Source organism: Lepidochelys olivacea, assembly GCF_965140295.1.
Source record: "Lepidochelys olivacea isolate rLepOli2 genome assembly, chromosome: 1".
Taxonomy (NCBI): Eukaryota; Metazoa; Chordata; order Testudines; family Cheloniidae; genus Lepidochelys; species Lepidochelys olivacea.
Genome location: NC_140411.1, coordinates 209,256,330 through 209,277,117, shown reverse-complemented (window position 1 = coordinate 209,277,117; position 20,788 = coordinate 209,256,330). Strand labels below are relative to the sequence as shown.

The window sequence follows — 20,788 nt, the reverse complement described above, 5'->3', positions numbered from 1 at the left end:
CTTCTGTCACTGTAGGAAATCCACCTCTGCAAGAGGTGGTAGCTACGTCAATGGAAAAAATCTTCCATTGACCTCGTAGTGCCTGCACTGGGGCTTAGTTTAACTTAATACATTGCACAGGGCATGAAATTTTTCACAGCCTAGCTCTGTAGTGTAGACCAACCCCGAGGAATTAATATGGCAAGCAGGCAGTGTGGTGTAAGAGTGGGCAGTGAAACTCTTGTGACAACGAAATTGGGTAATACTTTAAAAACAAAAAACCCTGGAATTTAATTGTTTGGGTTAGAGATGAAGATTTCCCCCCTCATTATAACAAAGGAGGATGTTTCCATTTCAGTAACTTTTCAATACTTGCAGTTGGCATAACAGTGCTGCTTGTGACAAAGATTTAAGTGGTTTGTTGGAGGCTGTTGATGTAGATACCAGACACATGTCTCTGATCTTGTATTAGTGTTCGCTTCCTCCTTCTCTTTTCCACCTCACCTCACATGCGTATAGATCTACGGGTGCCTCTAGCAAGACTTGTTCTCCATTAAGTACCACTTCGGGAAGTATGAAATTGACACCTGTCAATCAGAGGACAAAGGTAAGACTTAAATAAGGCTGCATGTTAGCATTCTCTTCAGCTATGGGCTTTCACTGCTGTGTTCTACATATGTATTGAGGATTCTAGACACATACTGGGGTGGATTCTGCTCTGTTTATACCAGTTCAGTCCAGAGTAAATCAACTGAGGTAAAAAGCTACTCTGATTAAGAACAGAAATCCGAATCGGGGCAGCATGCAGGGGACACTTTTGCAGTGTGTTAATGTAACTAGTCACTTGCCTCTAGAGGCTTGCGTTAAAGCATACAAGATACAAATGAAGTACAGTAGAACCTCAGAGTTATGAACTGACCAGTCAACCACACACCTCATTTGGAACTGGAAGTACGCAATCAGGCAGCAGCGGAAACAAAGAAAAGCAAGTACAGTACTGTTTTAAATGTAAACTACTGTGCAGAAGAAAAATGCTGCTTTCCCTTTATTTTTTTTTAGTAAAGTTTCAAAGCTGTATTAGTCAATGTTCAGCTGTAAACTTTTGAAAGAACGACCATAGCTTGTTCAGAGTTACAAACATCCTCCATTCCTGACATGTTCGTAACTCTGAGGTTCTCCTGTAATGCTAGGACTGTATTCTCCCAGTGGACATTTGTGCACATTATCCAACCACCACAGAATTTGGTACCTATGACAGTCTGACTAGATTTCAGATTAGCAGCCGTGTTAGTCTGTATCCATAAAAAGAAAAGGAGTACTTGTGGCACCTTAGAGACTAACAAATTTATTAGTGCATAAGCTTTCGTGAGCTACAGCTCACTTCATCGGATGCATCCGATGTGAAGTGAGCTGTAGCTCACAAAAGCTTATGCTCTAATAAATTTGTTAGTCTCTAAGGTGCCACAAGTACTCCTTTTCTTTTTAGTCTGACTAGAAACAACCATTGACTGAAAAAGCAAACAGGGTTTCAAGTAAAGATTGAGATACATTTGTAAGAGCCATAGGCGGGGTTGGGAGGCTGGCAAGCTTGCACAGAACCTACTTGGCCTGTCCATGGCATTAGTCTCGTGCTGTCAGTAACTCTCATTTAACGAATGTTAAATTTTTTTCCAAACTTAAAGAAAAATGGTCAATCTAGATTTCCAGCATCCTGCTGAGGGTGAGATTTCCTTCAAAGCTTCCTCCTTTAACAGGAAGAAAAGGAACACTCTAGAGTAACACTATCTGCTGGGCCATTGTCTGATCAGCATTTGTATTTTTGGGAGATGTCATAGTGCTGATAGCAGAAAGAGAAGTTATCATAGTAGTAGTCATATAGTGGGAAGCTAGAGGATCTGTAGAAGCTGGTAATAACTGGTAAGCTTGTGGGAGTGAAAGGACTGTACGAATCTCACTTCAGTTCCTCTTCCTACCCCTCTGTCCCACAGGTGGAGAGGCAAAGAGAGGAAGGCTGGTTTGCACTATCAATGCATATCATGTAACTGAAGCTGAATCGCATAGACTCTATTTTATATTTATTTTTTTTGTGACCCACCGGTAGGTTTCTGTAGTCCCTCTCCCCAAAACGTGAATTTTAACTCTCAAAGTGCCTACTTGTCAGTGCCACTAGTATACAGAGGTCCATAAGCTTATTATGTTTATGCTCTCCTTCAGATTAATGCATTTGCAATTATAGCCTGCAGAGTGGGACACAAAAGGTGGGAATGGAATGTAACAGTCCAGTCCCTATTGGATGAAGAGGACCTAAATTGAGGCTGATTTTAGCCCATTTCTATACCTCAATAATGCATCCGCCAACATTAGACATGCTGAAGAAAGTGGCTTCTGGAGAAGAAACCATTTTTTCATGCACCAGCTCAGATACATGTCAGCACAAGATAAGGAAATAAACAGGACAATCCAGTTGACAAGAGCTGTGTGTGTTACGGAACAGTTTGGAATACCATTGGTGAATCAATTTGTGGAGTCACTCTGAAGGACTTGCCTCAGAAATAAACCAGTTCCTTATGCTTCGAGTGTGGTGACTGGTTTATGGAAGCTATCTTCTTGTACAAAGAGAATCCTCTTGTCTGAAAGTCATGACCACAACACCACAGAGGCAGCTACTGTTTTGACTTTTGGCTTCCAAACTATCCCCCAGCCTCACATCACAACTCCAGTCTTACTGCTTCTGTGCCACAGTGAGCAGCTCTTTTGTGCAGCCCTGTTCTCAGCTCTGGGGCTGAGCAGGATTTTCCTTTACATGTGGGGATATGTTTAAAGGAAAGAATACCTTCCTTTTTCCAGATTCTGCTATAACCCTCACCATTTTATATGGTTTTTGATTGATTAATGACCAAAGGCTGCCACTGACTTACAATATAGGGCCTGATCAGATGGCATACATTCTGTTTTCCCTAAGTTAATATAAATGGATCCTTTCTGGTTTAGTTTCTCTCCTTTACCTGCCCCCCCCCCCACCCATGTTGTGGTAATTAGGTGCTCCTTCCTCAATGTGAGAAATTTCTTAATACTTTAGGGCATCCAGGTGAGCGACTGGATTGCTCCATAATTCATCTCTTTGTCACCCTCTAACTTTTTCATTTCTAGTACCTTATTTTCCATCTCCTAGGTGGGCCAGGCAATTAAATGCTGTTTAGTCAGGACAAAGTCCTAAAATCTGGTGCTTTGTGTCGTAAGCTAGCATGTCACATCTTTGTATATTTTCAAACATCTATTCAATATAGAACTATATTATAAGACAGGTATAAGCCCTTCAGGTCTCAGCATGTTCCATAGATCCATTTCAATTTCTTAAGATGGAAAGAATTAGAGTATTTTATGAGACGATCCTCTGCTCTTAATTCTGCTCATCCTTCCTCTGTTCTAGGTGGACTGATTGCTACGCCCATCTGGTATGATGTAAAAATGGAGGATTTGCTGTATATAGGGAATAGACTATTTAAAAATACTATAAATCTCCCCTCCTAACAGGGAATCCTCTGTTCTGGCATTTCCCTCCTTATACACGTTTTGAATGTTTCTAGGATTTAAAAGCTACGAACACTTCTCAACTAGGGCTGCAATGTGTTTTATAGAGGGATCAGCTCAAAAAAATCTGAGAGCATTAGCTGCCTCTGGTCTTGGAGCATGGCTAACCCATCAGTTATGACTTCCAGACTTGAAGATTCCTTGTTTTAGGAAGACATTTATGGTAAATTTTAAAATGTCTAATTCAGGTTGTAACTATTACCTCCAGGCCCTTGGTCTCTGATACAGTAATGAACTACATGGAGTACTATACCCAAGTGCTGGTGCAGCTATGTTAAATTATTTTGGGTCCTGTGAGAATGTATAATCCAGGGGCTGTGATCTTGTACAGTTTTATTTGATATTTTATGTATCAATTTTTAATTTTAATGATAAACTGTAAATAAAATCCAATAATCAGAGGATGTGCATAGCTCTTCATTTTGTTATGTAACTGTAGCAACCTCTATAGTAAAGAATGAAAAATAGTTTCTGTGATAAGCCCCAGTTTTCAGACTTTTTTTTAACTTCTTGGGGCTGAAGTTTTCCATGCTTGGTGTCTCCACACAAAAAATCCTGCCTGAGTGCACAGTACAAGCAAAATCCTTTAACTGTTTGAGTTTTAAGAGAATGGAGAAATGTGTTTTTCCCTTTTTTTAATTGTTGCTGGGTACATTTTTGGGGGGAGGGAGATATTCCATAGAAACAATAGACTCTCTAAACGTGGGATTTGGTATGTACTGATCAAATGTCCATTGTAATCTACAGGAGACCTTTACTGTTGACTATATCAATGGGTGCTGAATCAAGCCCTTAGGCCTTGCACTTTGTTAAACTTCATTAAAGCTAGCTGTTAAATGACAAAGTTAAGACTGTTGGAAAATCCATCCAGGCTGATGCACAGTGGGGATCAGTTGTAGATGGGCTGCATATCCATGCACATCCATGATAGCTCTATTATTGCTGAATTGTTCCAAACCAATTCACTCATTACAAATGTTCCAGCGTATCTATTAGGATGGGGTGAATGATCCTCTTGCTAATCTGTTGGCCCAGTTTCTTACCTACCCAGGTCATCTAACCCTGCTCACAGTAGGTCTAAAAAAGCTCTTGGGTCTTAAAGTCCAAACAGGAAGATTTCTGGGGTGAAATCCTGTTCCCACTGAAATCAGTGGCAAAACTTCCAGTGATCTCAGGAGGGCCACATGTGCTCTCAAAAGTCAGCAATTTACTAAATGCCCCTGTGTTTGTCTCAGAGTTGGTCATGTCCCTTGCAACTGCCTTGGGATGTCTTTTTTTTTTTTTTTTTTCTGTCTGACACCACAGCGTAGCCTGAGGTACTCAACACCGCTCATCTGGTCTGAAAACTGGCTGCAACTGTGATTTAGGAGAATTGTTTGCTCAACTGCTGGAACCCCTCATAACAGTGTAATGCTGTCACTGTGCAGAGAGTTCAGTGCCCTCATATGCCAATGGATGGGGATACTCCTGGGGGAATTGTGTTCCACTGCGTGTGCGCAGAATTCATATCCCCTGCAGATTTCTTTGCTTCCCTGCAGAAAAATGACTTTCTGACAGGGAAGCTGCAAGAGCAGTCATGCACCACTCCCTAGCTGTGCAGGTACATCATTTCAGGCAGCCAGCAGAGAGGCAAATCACTGCGGGGCTGGGAACACCCCAGCCAGTGGCTCCTACCCTGAGCTGAGATTAGCTGCTAGTAAAAGCTGGGCTGGAGGCAGAAGAGGATGGGACTTCCTCTTCCTCTGCAAGGAGTGGCTGGGGATGTCAGATCCACCCCCCATAATCTCCCCCAGCTGCAGGAAGCTCAGCATCCTCCCCTGCTTCCTGCCTCCATTGCTCCTCAGCTTTTGGGGGAGGGGTCACTGTAGGGGGAGCTTGCTCCCCCATTCACTCAACCCCTGTGCATCCAGACTCCCCCCCCCAGACACCCCCACCAAGCCTCACACCATTTACCCCCTAACCCTCCATACCCAAACCCTACCTCATGGAACCTCAAGTCCTGCATCTGGAGCCCCCTGCACCCAGACACCTGCCTCTGGCCCCCCACCCCTGCACCCAGACTACCCCACACTGAGCTCCCTGCACTTAAACCCCCACCCTGACAAGCTGTACCACCCTGAGCCCCCATCTGCTGACCCCCCAATTAGCTGCATCCAGATTCCTGCCCCACTCCCCCAGCAGCCAGACCCCCTCCACTGAGCCCCAACCACCTTCACCTGGAAGCCCCTGCAGAGTCCCATTGCCCCTGCACCTAAAACCCTCCCAACAAGCCTCTGAGCGTCCAGATCCCCCCACAACTAGACCCGCCCACTGAGCTGCCTGCACCCAGATTGTACCACACAGAATCCTTTCACCCCACACCTGGATCCTTTCACATTTGGATCGTGCCTGGTTGAGCCTGCCTGCCCCACACCTGGCGCAGAGGGGCAGGACCCCAGGGTGTTTCTGGGGCAGGGGCAGGCCCAAGCCTTGTGCTGTGTCAGGATCGGGTGCAGCCTCACCACTGAGTCTGTGCCCTCTGGGTAGGTGGTGGGGAGGCCTCCAGGTGATCTCCCACCTTCATGCAGCCAGTGCTCCCCACTGCCATGCTGGACCATCTGCATTTATTTATTGACATATACAACTGGCAGAATTTCAAAGTACTGTGTATAGTTTTTAATTTTTTGGTGCAGAATGCCCTCAGGAGTGTGGGAGAAGACAGAGTAGCCAGTGCTGACATCTTAATCATTTTCTCTACTGAGCTCTCAATTTTGGACCACGCAATAGAGTGTAGCTGTCGCCACTAGTGCACACATCTTACGTTTGTAATATGGTATACTGGTGAAAGGAGTCTCTGGACGGAGCTGATACGGATTTTACTGTGTTGAATAGAATCAGACTTACTCCCATCTAGTCCGTCTCCGGAGGGGTCAGTACAAGGCCACCTTTTGACAATGTGTTTCTGTTTTCATATAAGAAAAACGATGGAAATGTTTCGTTTTTCCCCAGGCCTTTCAACTTCCTCCTTTTGTCTTAAATGCAATATTCTGCGGAATGACAGAGCCGCAAGCCACAGTGAACACAAAATCAGAGACTGACCGAGGAGAGCTCCTTTGCCTCGATCTGTTAGGAATGTGTTAAGTAGAGCTGGTCAACATTCTTCAACTGAAAAATTATCTAATTGGAAAACATGGCAAAATATTTCATGGAAAAAAATGTTGGGTTTTTTTTTTTTTTCAATTTTCTGACCAGAAAAATTCTAAACTACATCTATTTGGAATATTCATGTTTCATTTTTGACTTCTGGATTTTTCAGGGGTTTTCCTATCTCTCCCCTTTTTGTTTTTGTTTAAAAGTGTAAAGTGCTTTCTCCCCCCACCCAACTCGCTTTCAAACTATTTTATGTTCTCTTCCCCGTACTTTTCCGGTGGGGGGGAAAAGAAGTGAAAGTAGGAGAGGGAGGCAGACCAGCAATCCTGAAACTGGGAAAGCCAGAACTCTTTGGTTTCTAGAAACCCAAATACTGTTAAGTCAAAAAGAAACTAAAGTTTTCATTATGGTTTGACATTTTGAAACAATTGTTTTCATTTTGTTTTAAAACCTTGGTATTTTTCAGTTGAAAAACTTCAAGGAAACTTACCTATGAATTCTTTAGTGGTGTAAACAGGGGCTTTCTGCCAAGGCAGTGAGTTGCTGTCATTCATGTTGCCCAAGTACGCATTATGTATTAGGGGCTTCACTGCAGTACTTTCCAAAAGGGTGATATCCCCTTCTCACAAGTCCCAGTAGTGACAGAGGCTTTTGTCAAGAGGCCAGGAACCTTCCCAGCTATAAAAGTAAAGGAACCAGGTCTTCTCCTACTGTAGTCTGAAGAACACAGACTAGGGTTTGCATGTGCAGAGACACAGATGGGCAGGCAGAGATGTGGGGGACGGACACAAAGCAAGATCTAATCTGAGGAGTTTTTCCCTAATGCTGTTAACCTGTTATAAGAAGGGAGAGATCTTGCAAGTTCCACAATGTAGGAATAAATAGAGGGAAGGGGAGATTTTTAATAAACTGCATTTTATAAATACAAATGACAATAGCTTATCCCCAGAATCAGCACTACTGCATACTTTAAATTAGACAAAATACCCTTAAAACCCTGCGTTGGCACAGCTGCACCGCTGTAATGCTTTAATGGAGATGCTGTAAGCCGACAGGAGAGCGCTCTCCCATTAATCCAGCTCTCTGAGAGGCTGTAGCCATGTCAGCGGGAAAAGCTCTCCTGCCAACGTAGCGCTGTCTACGCGGGGGGTTAGGTCGGTATAAGTACGTCCCTCAGAGGTGTGGGTTTTTTTCACACCCCTGAGCAATAGGAGTTACACCAGTATCGGCCTGTAGTGTGGCCCAGACCTTAGGCTGGGATTTTCAGTGGCGTCTAAAGCAGGGCTATGCTACAGAATTACTTGGGTATAACTACAGTCGTTCAGAGCTGTGAAAAATCCACACCCTTGAGCGACGTAGTTATACCAACGTAAGCACCCGTGTAGACAGCGCTATGTTGGCGGGAGAGCTTTTCCTGTTGACACAGCTACTGCCTCTTCTGGGGGTGCATTAACTATGCCCGTGGGAGAGCTCTCTCCCGGCGGCTTAGAGTATCTTCATTCGAGTACTACAGTGGTGCAGTCGCATCGGTGCAGTGTGCTGATGCCACGTTGTAAGTATAGACCTGCCCTCAGGTAGTTAGGTGCTTAAATCCCATTGCCATTCAGTGGGAGCTGGATGCCTTGCTCCTTTGAACATCCCAGCCTCAGACTGGTCGGCAAAAGGCATGTTGTAGATAATGAAACACAGCCAAACAGCCTTATTTGTAATGGTTGAACTCTCAGCCATACAGTTTTGAACATGCACCTTGAGTGCCCAGATCCTCTCTTTGGCTGTTGCAATCAGCAGTTAGGTACCTAACTGCCATTTATATGCTACTTTGAGTACCCAGAGACAGGATTTAGACACTATTACAGTAGCTATGTTTGAAAAATTGACTTGTGTACATTAGAGGTGAACAAAGGTGTGTTCATCCACTGCTTCTTGTTTTGTGCCTCTGAAAGTTTTAACAGTCACTACTGCCAACATTGTGCATGTCTACAAATGAGGAATTACACACACCAATGCAAAAGCTGGACATGTCGTTCTGTAGACCGTATGTGTACTGTTTCAAGGCAACTAATTCATTTTTAAGCCTTCTGTTTAGTGACCAAGATGTTAACTTTGAACCTGACACAGACAGAGCTACAAACGTGGGTGTGTATACACAGACAGACATGCTGATAAATATTTTCTAGCTGTGTGTAAATTGTGCCAAATGGACACTTTTTAGACACACTGATTTGTGACTATTTGATTTTGGGGTTTTTCTGAGGCTCTTTAGTGTATTTCACTCAGAGAAACAGGGTGAAGACTGATTTCAGTCTGTGTGCAGTGGGACCAAGAGAGAAGCTGAAAGATAAGGTCTGAGACCTGCAAACTTCATCCCATCTGATGCCCAAGAAACCACTGTTTAAGGATTCCCTTACTATCCTACCTCCTGGCTAAACCTGACTGTCTCATTTCCCTGCTCCTTAGACAGACAGGTGTAATGTAAAGCCACAGTGGCTCCTATTTGCAGATGACAGTTCTCTCCAGGCAGGTTTCTAGTAGTGGTCGTACATGTGATTATTTCCTCTCTGAAAAAGGAAAAGAGGAGAACGGTGGTTGAGTGTTGGCATGTAGCCTGTGAGCTGTGCCAAGCTGCTGCAGTGCTAGGACGCGCAGGTGGGTAGCCAGGAAAGAGTTCCTGTCCCCCAGTAAATGTCCTAAAGGTCCCACATTTCTGTTGTGTGACAGGGGCCTTGCTAGAAGGGTTTTGGCTTTTGCTCTGCACAGCTTGGGGAAGCACCTGGAAGTTGTAGACTCTGCTGCTTTTGTGCACACAACTTTCTAGCATTTCCGCTCTCAATACCAAGCCTGAGGCTCTGATGTATACCAAGTACGGTAGATTTTGGCTGCTCGAAGGCGGGGGTACCCAAACAAGGGCTATACCAGCAATGACACAGGAGCCTCAGGGCCATGTCTTAGTGGTCAATTTGCATACAGAAAACTTCATTAAGGTGGGGGCTGAGACTGCTGCTGCTCCACACCTGAACCTCCTGCTCCCCCTGCCCTTCTGGGATACGCAAAACCCTCAGCTCAACCACTAGAAAAGCAGGACAGGCTCAGGGAAGGTCTCTTCACATATCCCATGTTATGGGGATGGAGGATAATATCTCATAGGTGTATGGTGGAGTCGTCCGCTCAGCTAGTAATTAAGACTTAGGCCCAAATCCACAAACGTATATAGGCTTTCTTCCACTGATTTCAACAGAAGTTAGGAACCTAAATATGTTTGTGGATTTGGGACTTAGCTCTTTATATAGCACTCTTTATCCACAGATCTCAAAGTGCTTCATAAAGGTGGGTCAGTATCATTATCCCATTTTTCAGATGGGGAACAGAGGCCCAGACAGAAGAGTACCTTCCCCGAAGTCCCACAGCAGCTCAGTGGCACAGCAAGGACTAGAATCCAGGTCTCCTGTGTCCCAGTGCAGTGCCTTATCCATTGGAGCACACTGTTTCTTACAGTGAGATCATTGGGTGCATCCCATCTTCACTGTCATTCCCCAGAGAAAGCACTTACGGGGGATCTTGTGGCTGGATCTAACTGGCCAATTAAGCTCATCCTCCTCTTTAATGTGGCAGATGTAGATCTCATTGAGGACACAGCATATATACACAGAGCTGATGAAACCAGCTCTGCACCAGGGTATAGGGGGCACCTCTACCAGCAGTATTCCCTGGGGTAGATTTACACATCTCATTACCTAGCTCAAGGGGGCTGCACGGCAGGGCAAGGATGCAGTGTCAGAGACAGGCCCTGAAAACAGGGACAGTTTAGTTTCCAGACATACCTGGTCACCCCACCCATAAAACAGGCTGCTTTATCTACTGTGTTTATAGAAATCTCAAAGCCACACACAACCAGATACCAAACTTGACTCTGCCCACTCTCCAAACACTAGATGGAGGCTCACAAGTACCACAGGAGACAGGCCAACTCCAGATGTGTACCAATTGGAATGGGTGGGGGTAGAGGTAAAGTTTTGATACTTTGGCCATAATTCCCATCATTTCACACACTTAGATTTTTTTGACCATGCTTGTACTTTAGAATTGACTGGCCTTCCAACACTGGGTTGTTAGAAAACTATAATGTTCTAAGTTTGTTTGTTTGTTTAATTTATCAGTGCAACTTTATAATCTTAACTCCAGTTTAACAAATTCTTTTCCTGGGCTAAGCATTTCGTAAGGTGAGTCATGGTAACAGTCTGCCGAAAGCATTTTATTTATTTTGATATTTATCGTGCATTTCTTAATTCCAAGTACTTTACCACATTTTTAAAACTAACAATAATTTAGAACTACCCATATTCCAATATATTCATAAAACTGTCCATTTGCCAGTAAACAACCCACCATGATACATGCAAACACTAAAAGGAAGTGAGATAATCTCTGGTGATATACAAAGGTGTAACTAGGAGAAATTGGGTGAAATTAAACACAGCAAAATTTAGGCTGAATCTCAGGAAATGCTTTCTGACAGTGAGATTTCTGAGGCTGTAGAATAGTCTCCCTGGAAGAGGGGTGGAAGCCCCTTTGCTTGTTACACTGAAAACCAGACTGGACAAAGAACTGAAAAAATATTCGATAGGGCATAATCTTGCTCTGGTGCCCAGATGGGGATGGACTAGATATGACCTAGTAGGTCTTTTACCTCACTAACATCTGTGATTCTAAGCGTCTATGAAGATAATTTCATTTTCCCTCCTAATTTGGATGTGATCATTCAGCTGCACATTGAAATAGCAATGTCTCCATATATTTCAAGGGTTAGACATTCAGACAAATGCCTAAATGCCTCGAGCATTTCATCTGAACTTAGAAAACACAAAACACCCTTGTCTCTACCCTCATCCACTCACCTGAGTGAAAGCTCAGGAGCAGCAAGGTGTAGACAGACACCACAAGGAAGACCATCCTGAAACCTGAGAGAGAGAGAGGGTTTGTCCCTGGATTACTGCCCCAGCTAGCAAGGACTCCACGCCTGCTAGAAGGTCTCAAGGGAAGAGGTTATACTGGGCAGGCTTCCAGGATCTCTTGGCAGGCAGGACTGGCATTGACAGCTGCATCTCAGGCTTCTCTTCCCTGTGCTTCCAGAATAATGTGTATACTACCACATAACGCACAGCAGCTCTAGGAGTAGAAGGGACAAGCTAGTTTCATTTTCTGTGAGAGTCAAGGGCTAGGAACAAACGTTTGTGAAGTGCCTACACCAGAATTCCAATTGTGTTAGTTCCCATGTTAACTAGCACATGTTTAAGCAGGAGATATTCTCTAGGAATTATTTTGGGCAAGTTTGCTGGCCTGTGTTATGCAGGAGGTCAGACTAGATGATCATAATGGGCCTTGAAATTCAAGGGGAGACAAATCTTTATGTTTTTATGGTATAAATGTAGTACATGGTGCTACTGGGGGCATTTAGGAGAAGGGGAATGGAGCTCATCTGTGGAGCCAGCTCCTTCGGCCTCCATCCCCTGATTTTTGGAACAAATTAGTCCACTGTTAATAATAAAATGAGTCACAAGCCCACAGTAAGCAATCTGGACCATCAGACTCCTCCTATGATTTCCTGCAAAAAGCTGAGACCAAGCCAAGGAGGAGGGCAGGGAACAAGCCAGTTCCCATCTTGAACCTGGTAGACATTTCGACTCTGGACATCAGATGCTATTTCAACATCTTTAGATAAATAAGAAAGAGGCACCTGTCTGGTTTAGAGCCAGTACTTACCTTTGGTCACCCCACGTCCCTTGGCACAGGCAACCGAGTGCAGGTGAGGATGGTGAGAAAGAAGCAGGAAGTAAGGTGCTGGAGAGGAGCCATCCCTTTGTGTGCCAAGAGGCACCCCCCTAGGAACCGTAAGGCAGGCTGAGCTCTTGCCGTGATGAACACAAAACAGGGCTTTCCACTCTCCATTAAAAATGAACCAATTTTCCTCTTCCATGTTTTAAATTCAGTAGTGTTTAAAAGCAAATAAAACAAGCTGCCTTCTCTGACATGGAGCTAGTGTGCCCCTTGTTCTGGGCACATTGCACATGAGGGGACTCTGTGCTTCTTGCTCTTGGGGACCCCATGCATCTATGGGCAGGGTGAGGAGGCAGGGAACAGATCACATGTCCAGGGAATGGAGATCAGAAATACCACCAGCGGCTGTGGAGCTGTTGAAAGTCAGCCTCTCTCATGTACATCAATATAAATCAAGAGCAACTCCACAGAAAAAATGGAAACCTACCAGTGTCAAAATGATGTGAGATCGGGGTCAGGACCTGGGTTTTCAGAAAGACACTTTCCTCACTCAAGACAAGAGAGTTTGGAATATTATTCCCGACCTCCAGATTGCTGTTCACTGGAGAATTAGTAAAACAGGAGTAAGTGCAATGTACATTAGAAAACTCCAGAGGGAGTGCAGGGAAGGAGTTGGGTGAATGAGATGCTCGGGTTGGGTTTTGGTTCAAGTAATCAACTAGGCCGGAAGATTATGCTAGATTCTTTCAGCCAGGGAACAAAAATATGCAACCCAGTTGACAGAGGATTTTCTGCCTGTTAATACATATGGCAAATAGTCTGATACTAGGAACATGCCCATCTGGGCTATACTGCCTGCAATAGGAAACTGAAAAATCTATTATTTTCTTCAGAGTTGCTTCCCACTGGCCCTTCACGCTCACCTCCACTACAGGGCCTCTTGCTGCCATCACATTGCAGGGTTGTATGGGGAGATTTTGGCAAACCAGTAAAGTGCCTGAAACCACTATTACTTATTGCTAAAAGCAGCCAAATCAGCAGGCCGTAAATTGGCCATGCAGCAGCCTCAGCTTAACCAAGGCAGGAGGGGAGAGGATTTTGGGTGCCACAGAAAGGGCAGCTTGACCCCTGTCCTTCCTGATAAGAATTGTGTTGAAGTTGCTGATAGGTGCATTTTAGAAGGGCAGGATGTGCCTTCAGGAATGTCTGTTAGGGCCTCAAGGCTGCAAACTCTGGGGAAAACCCAAACCTGGTTAATCAATAATCAGAAGGAAACCTCTTGCTTGACCACTGAAACTGCTTGCTTAACAAGTTTTCTTTAAGGGACATGTCATTGTATTACTAATGTAGAAAGAAGGGGAAAAAGTTTGAGGTAGGTGAACTGGACTCTCCCTCAGATGGAAGATTTGGCCACCGGAAGGCTGCCACTGGGCCACTTGAGAGCCACACTCAGCTTAGGTAATTATCAAGGGTTGGGGGTGTTTTACTAACCTGTTGCGGACGTGTGTAAGTGCTTGAGACTGAGTAAAGTTCAGCTTTAAGTGAAAGCAGTCTTGTGTTGTCCTGTTTGTGCCAGCCATCTATCGGTCAGACGGCCGTGTCACCCCTGATTTATTTCCTGACACCACCTCACACAGAGCAAAAGTTCACAAGAGCTTTGGGTTGAAAGAACCCTGGGTAACAGGGTGGAGTACAGCACAGGCCGGACCCCATTTCTTCTGGATCTTAGGATGTGACCCTAAGCACAGGGTCATCTTTTCTTCTTCCTACAGCCGCTGTTACCTTCACAGCATGCAGTCAGTACACTAAACAGGGGTAACTATTGCCCAGGGAAATTCTGGGTCTCTCAGCATGCAGACAACCAAAGACAGAACTCGTACCTACGTGTCCAGAAGCAATATGGCTTCGTGAATGAGACATGCCTTTTACCACATTAGTGTCCTGGGTTCTATTCCCACCTTTAGTTGAAGTGACTCACTTTCCTCATATATGAAACAGGAAGAGTGAGATGTCTGTCTTGAGGAACAGGGATATGAGACCTTTACAAAATACAAAATTGCCTGGAAATTTGTAGGGCAGGTAAAAGCAGCATGAACTCCTGGGCTGCCTAACCCAGTGCACAGGGGCGCTGGAACAATTTTTATAGCAGGCGTGCTGAGAGTTATTGAACCAAACTGTAAACCACTTCAAGCCAGGGAGTGTGGCAGCACCCCCAGAACCCCTAATTCCAGCACAGGGGTGGACAAACTATGGCCCGTGGATCAGATCAGGCCTGCCAGCCATTTTAATCTGGCCCTCAAGTTCCCACTGGGAAGCAGGGTCTGGGGCTTGCCTCGCTCCGGCGCTCCAGCCGGGGAGCAGGGTCAGGGGCCACTCCATGTGGCTCCTGGAAGCAGCAGCATGGCCCCTCTCCAGCTCCTACGCATAGGGGCAGCCAGGGGGCTCCACTCTGCATGCTGCCCCTGCCCCAAGCACCGCCCTTGCAGCTCTCATTGGCTGGGAACTATGGCCAATGGGAGCTGCAGGGGCGGTGCCTGCGGACGGGACAGCGCGCAGAGCCACCTGGCCGTGCCTCTGCTTAAGAGCCAGAGAAGGGACATGCCGCTGCTTCTGGGAGCTGCTTTAGGTAAGTGCCACCCAGAGCCTGCACCCCGAGCCTCCCCCCATGCCCCAACCCCCTACCCCAGCCCTGATCTCCCTCCCGTCCTTCAAACCCCTCAATCCCAGCCTGGCGCACCCTCCTGTATCCCAAACTCCTCATCCCCAGCCCCCTCCCACACCCTGAACTCCTAATTTCTGGCCACACCCTGGATCCCACACCCCCAACCAGAACCCTCACCTCAACCCCAATTTTGTGAATATTAATGGCCCGCCATGCAATTTCTATTCCCAGATGTGGCCCTTGGGCCAAAAAGTTTGCCCACCCCTGTTCCAGCATCTATGCCACTGCACTTCCCTCTAAGCTACAAGCTACTGTGGGAGGAGTGTCTTTCTGGCCATTCTGTTTCAATTCTTGTGAGCCAGACTGCACAGCTCTGAGACAGGAGCAGCATAAGCTTGTGCAATTCAGTTCTGATGCTGAGCAGTTCCTTTACAAGCCACGACTGGCTCCCTCTCCAGAGCCAATCCAAATGTCTACTAAGTTCTTATTAATAAACTTTCAGAGCTTGACCCTGGTGCCTGACACCTGACCACAGCATAGGCAGCCTGGGGATAGGTGTTGCATCTGGATCCTCCCCACAATTTTCTCCGTACCTCTGCACAAAAAATACATGTAAAAATATTGAGATTTTAAAACCAGAAGTGTTTCCTGCATACCCACAATCATAAAGCACTTTGAGAGCCACAGGTGAATGAGGACAATGTAAATGTAAAGCATCAAATCAGATTATGCTTAACCTTAAATCTATGCTCAAGTGCTTTGCTTAAGAGGGATGTATAACTGAGGTGCTTAAAATCAGGCATATGCTTTTAAGTGCTTTGTTGAACTAGTGCTTTCAGGCGGTTTTCCAGATAAGCTGATGTAAACAGATAAAGGTATTGGCTGGGTGTCTGGGGAATGGACAATACAAAACAATGTGCATGGAAACAAGTAGTGAAGCTTCAGGGATTCCCAATGGGAAAGTAAGCAGACTCCAACATGCAACGGTCATTTGCTGAACTGAGACATTATAATAGCAGAACATATTGTCAAGATCAATAATTATGAAGCTTGAGATTTACAAACTGATGGCAATCCTGAGTTACTAGGCTTTAACATCTGGACTTTTTAAACTGAAAAGTATCACATTTGAATCATAGAAATGAAGGGCTGAAAAGGATCTCAAGAGGTCATCTAGTTCATCCCCCACTCTGAGGCAGGATCAAGTAAACAAAACCAGCCCTGACAGGTGTTTGTCTAACCTGTTCTTCAAAACCTCCAGTGACAGGGATTCCACAACTCCCTTGGTAACCTGTTCCAGTGCTTAACTACCCTTATGGTTAGAAAGCTTTTCCGAATATCTAACCTAAATATCCCTTGCTGCAGATTAAACCAATTACTTCTTGTCCTACTCTCAGTAGACATGGAGAACAACTGATCACAGTCCTCTTTATAACAACCTTTTACATATTTGGAAAGAGTTCAGAGGATGGCAACAAACATGATAAGAGGTTTAGAAAAGCTGACCTATGAGGAAAGCTTGAAAGAACTGGCCATGATTAGTCTAGAAAAGGCTGCGGGGGGCATGTTAACAGTCTTCAATTTGTTCACATCTTTCTTAAAGTGTGGCACCTAGAACAGGACACAGTACTCTAGCTGAGGCCTCACCAGTGCTGAGGAGAACAGGACAATTACCTGCCATGTCTTACATACAACATTCATACTTACATACCTGCCGAGTCTTACATTCTGTTAATACACCCCAGAATGACATTTGCCTTTTTCACAACATTGTTAGCTACTATTCAATTTGTGATTTACTATAACCCCCAGATCCTTTTCTGCATTACTGCTGCTTAGCCAGTTATTCTCCATTTTGTATTTGTGCATTTGATTTTTCCTTCCTAAATGTATTACTTTGCCCTTGTCTTTATTTAATTTCATCTTATTGATTTCAGACTAATTCTCCATTTATCAAGGTCATTTGGATTCTAATCCAGTCCTCCAAAATGCTTGCAACTCCTCCCAGCTTGGTGTCACCTGCAACTTTTATAAGCAGACTCTCTACCCAATCATCCAAGCCATTAATGAAAATATGGAATAGTACCAAACCCAGGACAGACCCCTGTGGGACCCCACTCGATATGGCCTCCCAGTGTGATAGCAAACCAATGATAACTACTCTTTGAGTACTGTCTTCCAACCAGTTGTGCACTCATTTTGTAGTAATTTCATCTAGGCCACATTTCCCTAGTTTGCTTATGGAAATGCCACATGAAACTGAATTAAAAGCCTTACTAAAATTAAGATATATCATGTCTATAGCTTCCCCACTATCTACTAGGCCAGTAAACCTGTCAAAAAAGGAAATCAGATTAGTTTGGCATGATTTATTCCTGACAAATCCATTCTTCTAGATAGAACTGCAACTACTCACTTGACATATGCTGGGTCAGCTCAGTACACGGAAACCCACATTCAGCATCATGTCAAGTCTTGCACAACTTTCCATACAGCCAGCCACTGATCCATACTGGTCTTTAGCTACCGATCGTCATGAGCACAAAGCAGCAGCGGTGGAACCTGCACAAAGCCAACTGGGAGAAATCCAGCAAGACTCTAGAATGGAGTGTTGTAACAATACTGCCCCACCATATCCCGATAGAGCAGGCTTACAGGCGTTTCTGTAGAGCCATCTACAAAGCAGCCGCCAGAGCGATTCCACATGGATATCACCCTGTTTACATCCCCTGCCTTGAAGAAGAGTGTGCTGCTCTACTGAAGCAGTATGAGTCAACTAGTGACCTGGACGCAGCCAATCACTTAGCTGTGCTCATTAAGCCAGATGGGAGAAAAAGACCAAGAACCTGGACCAGTGGAAGCTGTTCCACTGTGGATAACTAATTAAAGCAACAGCAGAGTAGTGGGAAGGGATCCTGGATGTCCCAACTTCCCATGAATGCTCAAACCAGCAGGCTATAGGGTCATTCTGCTTGTGTGCTCTTACTCTCCCGTTCTTTCTGACCCAACTGACTTGTCATCCCTGCTGAAGACAAATGCACAGAATCTGAAATCTGGAATCTCTTATCCTGGGCCTGTACAGGATTGCACGTCCCTCTCTGCAGAGTCCAGATAGCCATGTCCTGAAGCAGGAGTGCACTGCCATGGATGCCCTGAACCTATTTCTCTGTCCCTGAAGAAATGCCCGCTATTGAACTCTCTAAATCCCTTTCTCCTGATCCCCACACATTGCTATGGAGTCTTCATCAGCTTCCTGGCTCCTCACAGTTCAGTCATCTTTTACAGGTGATGTTTTGTTGCCTGACACAAATACGGCAGACCACTTTCTTTTTTTTCTTTTGACCATCAAATTCAAGCAGCCAGTCTTGTTTTTACCTGGCACATGCCAATTGCCAACATCCATCCTCAGGGAGAATGAAAGCCAATTATGAATGCAGTCAACGAAGGGCAGCACCCTTCATGAACCACCCCAACCAGTTTTAGGGCCCGATGGTCAGCTGCTGGCACCTTGTGTCCTTGTACACAGTCAGGGCTGGCCCTAGACCAAATAGCACCTCCCCCCTCCATTTGTTAAACTTTTGAATACCTTACAGCACCCCTGGGGTGCTGGAACAATTTGTATAGTGGGAGTGCTGAGAGCCATTAAGTCAACTGTAAAGCCTGTATATGATGGGAACCACTTCAAACCAGGGGGTGCACAGCAGTACCCCAAGCACCCCCTAGTTCCAGCACCTATGCAGTACCCCGAGCCAGGCGCCCCCGAAGCGGTAGCCCTGGGTCACCTGTCCCTAAATCCAGTCCTGTAATACAGCTCTGCAAAGCAGCCCCTGAACTGTGTTTGTGCTGTCAGCTCTTTGGGGAAGGACTGGCATCGGCCCTGCGATATCCCAGCCATCCCGTGCCTGGGGTCTCCGGGGCATGGCTAATAACCATGGAGACGGATCTCCTGCTCGCCCGGCAGAGTTGCGCTGCCCTTGGCACCCGGAGAAGCTAAGCCTGGGGAGGGGAGGCTGGTATCTGTGTGGGGACCCTGGGTGTCTCCCCAGGGCAAATGTCGCTCGCCTGCGGGGGCTGGCACAGTCAGTGTAATGTAGGATACTGCTTTGCGTAGCAATGTGCTACTTAGCGTGTACTGCGCATGCTCAGTTCATCTGCTGAAGCCACTGCCCTTCACCCTGCCCTTATACCCGAGGATTCTGCTGACTGCTGTGAAAGTAGAATGAATTATATTGAAATTATAATTGATTAAAGAAATGCTACTTGAAGGGTTTGTTGAAATATAGTTGTCAGGAAGAGAAACATTAAGGAGTGTGAGACAATGGGTCCTCAAACTAATTAACTTAGAGCTCCTACTGAGCTAGGAGATTGGTAAACTTTAGTATGCAAATAAGATATGTATGTAGATTTGTCAGTTTCTGCTTTCTTTTGTCTCTTATGTTAAATTGGCTTTGGCTTAGCTGTATAAATAGGTTATCTTGGGCCTCAGAGAGGGGCTCACATCTGGGTGCATTAGTAAGGCGCTTTGCTAATAAACAGAGTGGTCTGACAAATTATGTGAGTCCTGAATCTGACTTTGACAATTTGGAGGTTCCACCAAGATGGCAACCGTCTTCGCTGGGGCCATGTGACTCCTGACTGTTCTTAGGACGGCTGTGGCAAGCCGGCACCTGGGCATTTGGCCCGACCGGTCCTCCACCAGAACGGAAGGGTGCATGACCACAGTGAAGTCCACGCCATCGAACCTGTTGGTTCCCACTCTGTTCTGGTAGGGATCCCGGGATCTGACATCAGGAATCTGGTCAGGTAATTATTTCTGTGTTTTGTCCGGACTGAGCACTGTCTTGTCTCTGTGTCTATCCGTCCTCCCTGTGGTGTGTTTGAGTCTGGGCGCCGTCTCCGTCTGGGGATCGGCTGACCAAAGGGTTCCTGTCCCCACGCTCTGAATGAGTGAAATCTGCACAATCGCAGCCGCACCGCACCTTGGGTAAAACGCTTGGTGTGAAAGCAAGGGCGATTGAGGCAGTAGCCTGTGGGCTCCTTTTGTGTGTTGCACCGGGCATCGCTCTGATGAATGCGACTTTCCTTCTTGTGTGATTGGAGTGTAAAGTCCTCCTGTATGGGTAACCAGACATCTAAGTCGGGACAGTTCCCTAAAGGAACGCCGGCTCAGTTTATGTATTTTAGGAAGAGTCCGGACTCCTGTAAATTTCTGGAAAAATGGTCTAGGCCAAGGGGGTCAGGTAGAGTGACTACTACCAGCACTACGCTTCTGTCCCCAGAAGCCTTTACAACTATTCTGAGGGAAAATGGGCCCTTTTCCCACAGAAATGGTCTATAAGGGACTGCTGCAGGCAGCAGGCAGAGAGAGAATCTGATCAAAATTATTTGACTATTGGGTAATGTAATCAAAATCACTAAAGGATGTAAGGGGTTTCTACTGGAACTTAACTTGGCTGCTCCTGGTTGTGTCTAGTTGTACAAGATGGAAGTGTAATCGGGGTACAGTTGTGTAAAAGAGTAATCACAGCGCAAGGGATGTTAGGCAAAAGAGAATTTTGTGTGTGTGAATAGTGCTAAAATCTGAAGTTGTGTCTCCGCTATTACCTGAGAATAAACTTATAGCTTGGTACAGCAGAGAAACTATTGCAAACATAG

At 45.5% G+C, this 20,788-nt stretch overlaps 1 protein-coding gene across 4 annotated transcripts in view; it reads left to right on the top strand.

The window, feature by feature from the left end:
- Positions 1-3,972, top strand: part of SPICE1 (spindle and centriole associated protein 1) — a 36,452-nt gene extending 32,480 nt beyond the window's left edge. For all 4 annotated transcript variants that reach the window (XM_084620983.1, XM_084620982.1, XM_084620981.1 and 1 more), the window contains exons 16-17: positions 499-586; positions 1,968-3,972. In XM_084620983.1, the coding sequence (XP_084477109.1) occupies positions 499-586; positions 1,968-2,021 (142 nt within the window). In that variant the 3' untranslated portion in view covers positions 2,022-3,972. The remainder of the gene's footprint in view (positions 1-498; positions 587-1,967) is intronic.
- Positions 3,973-20,788: the final 16,816 nt, after the last annotated feature.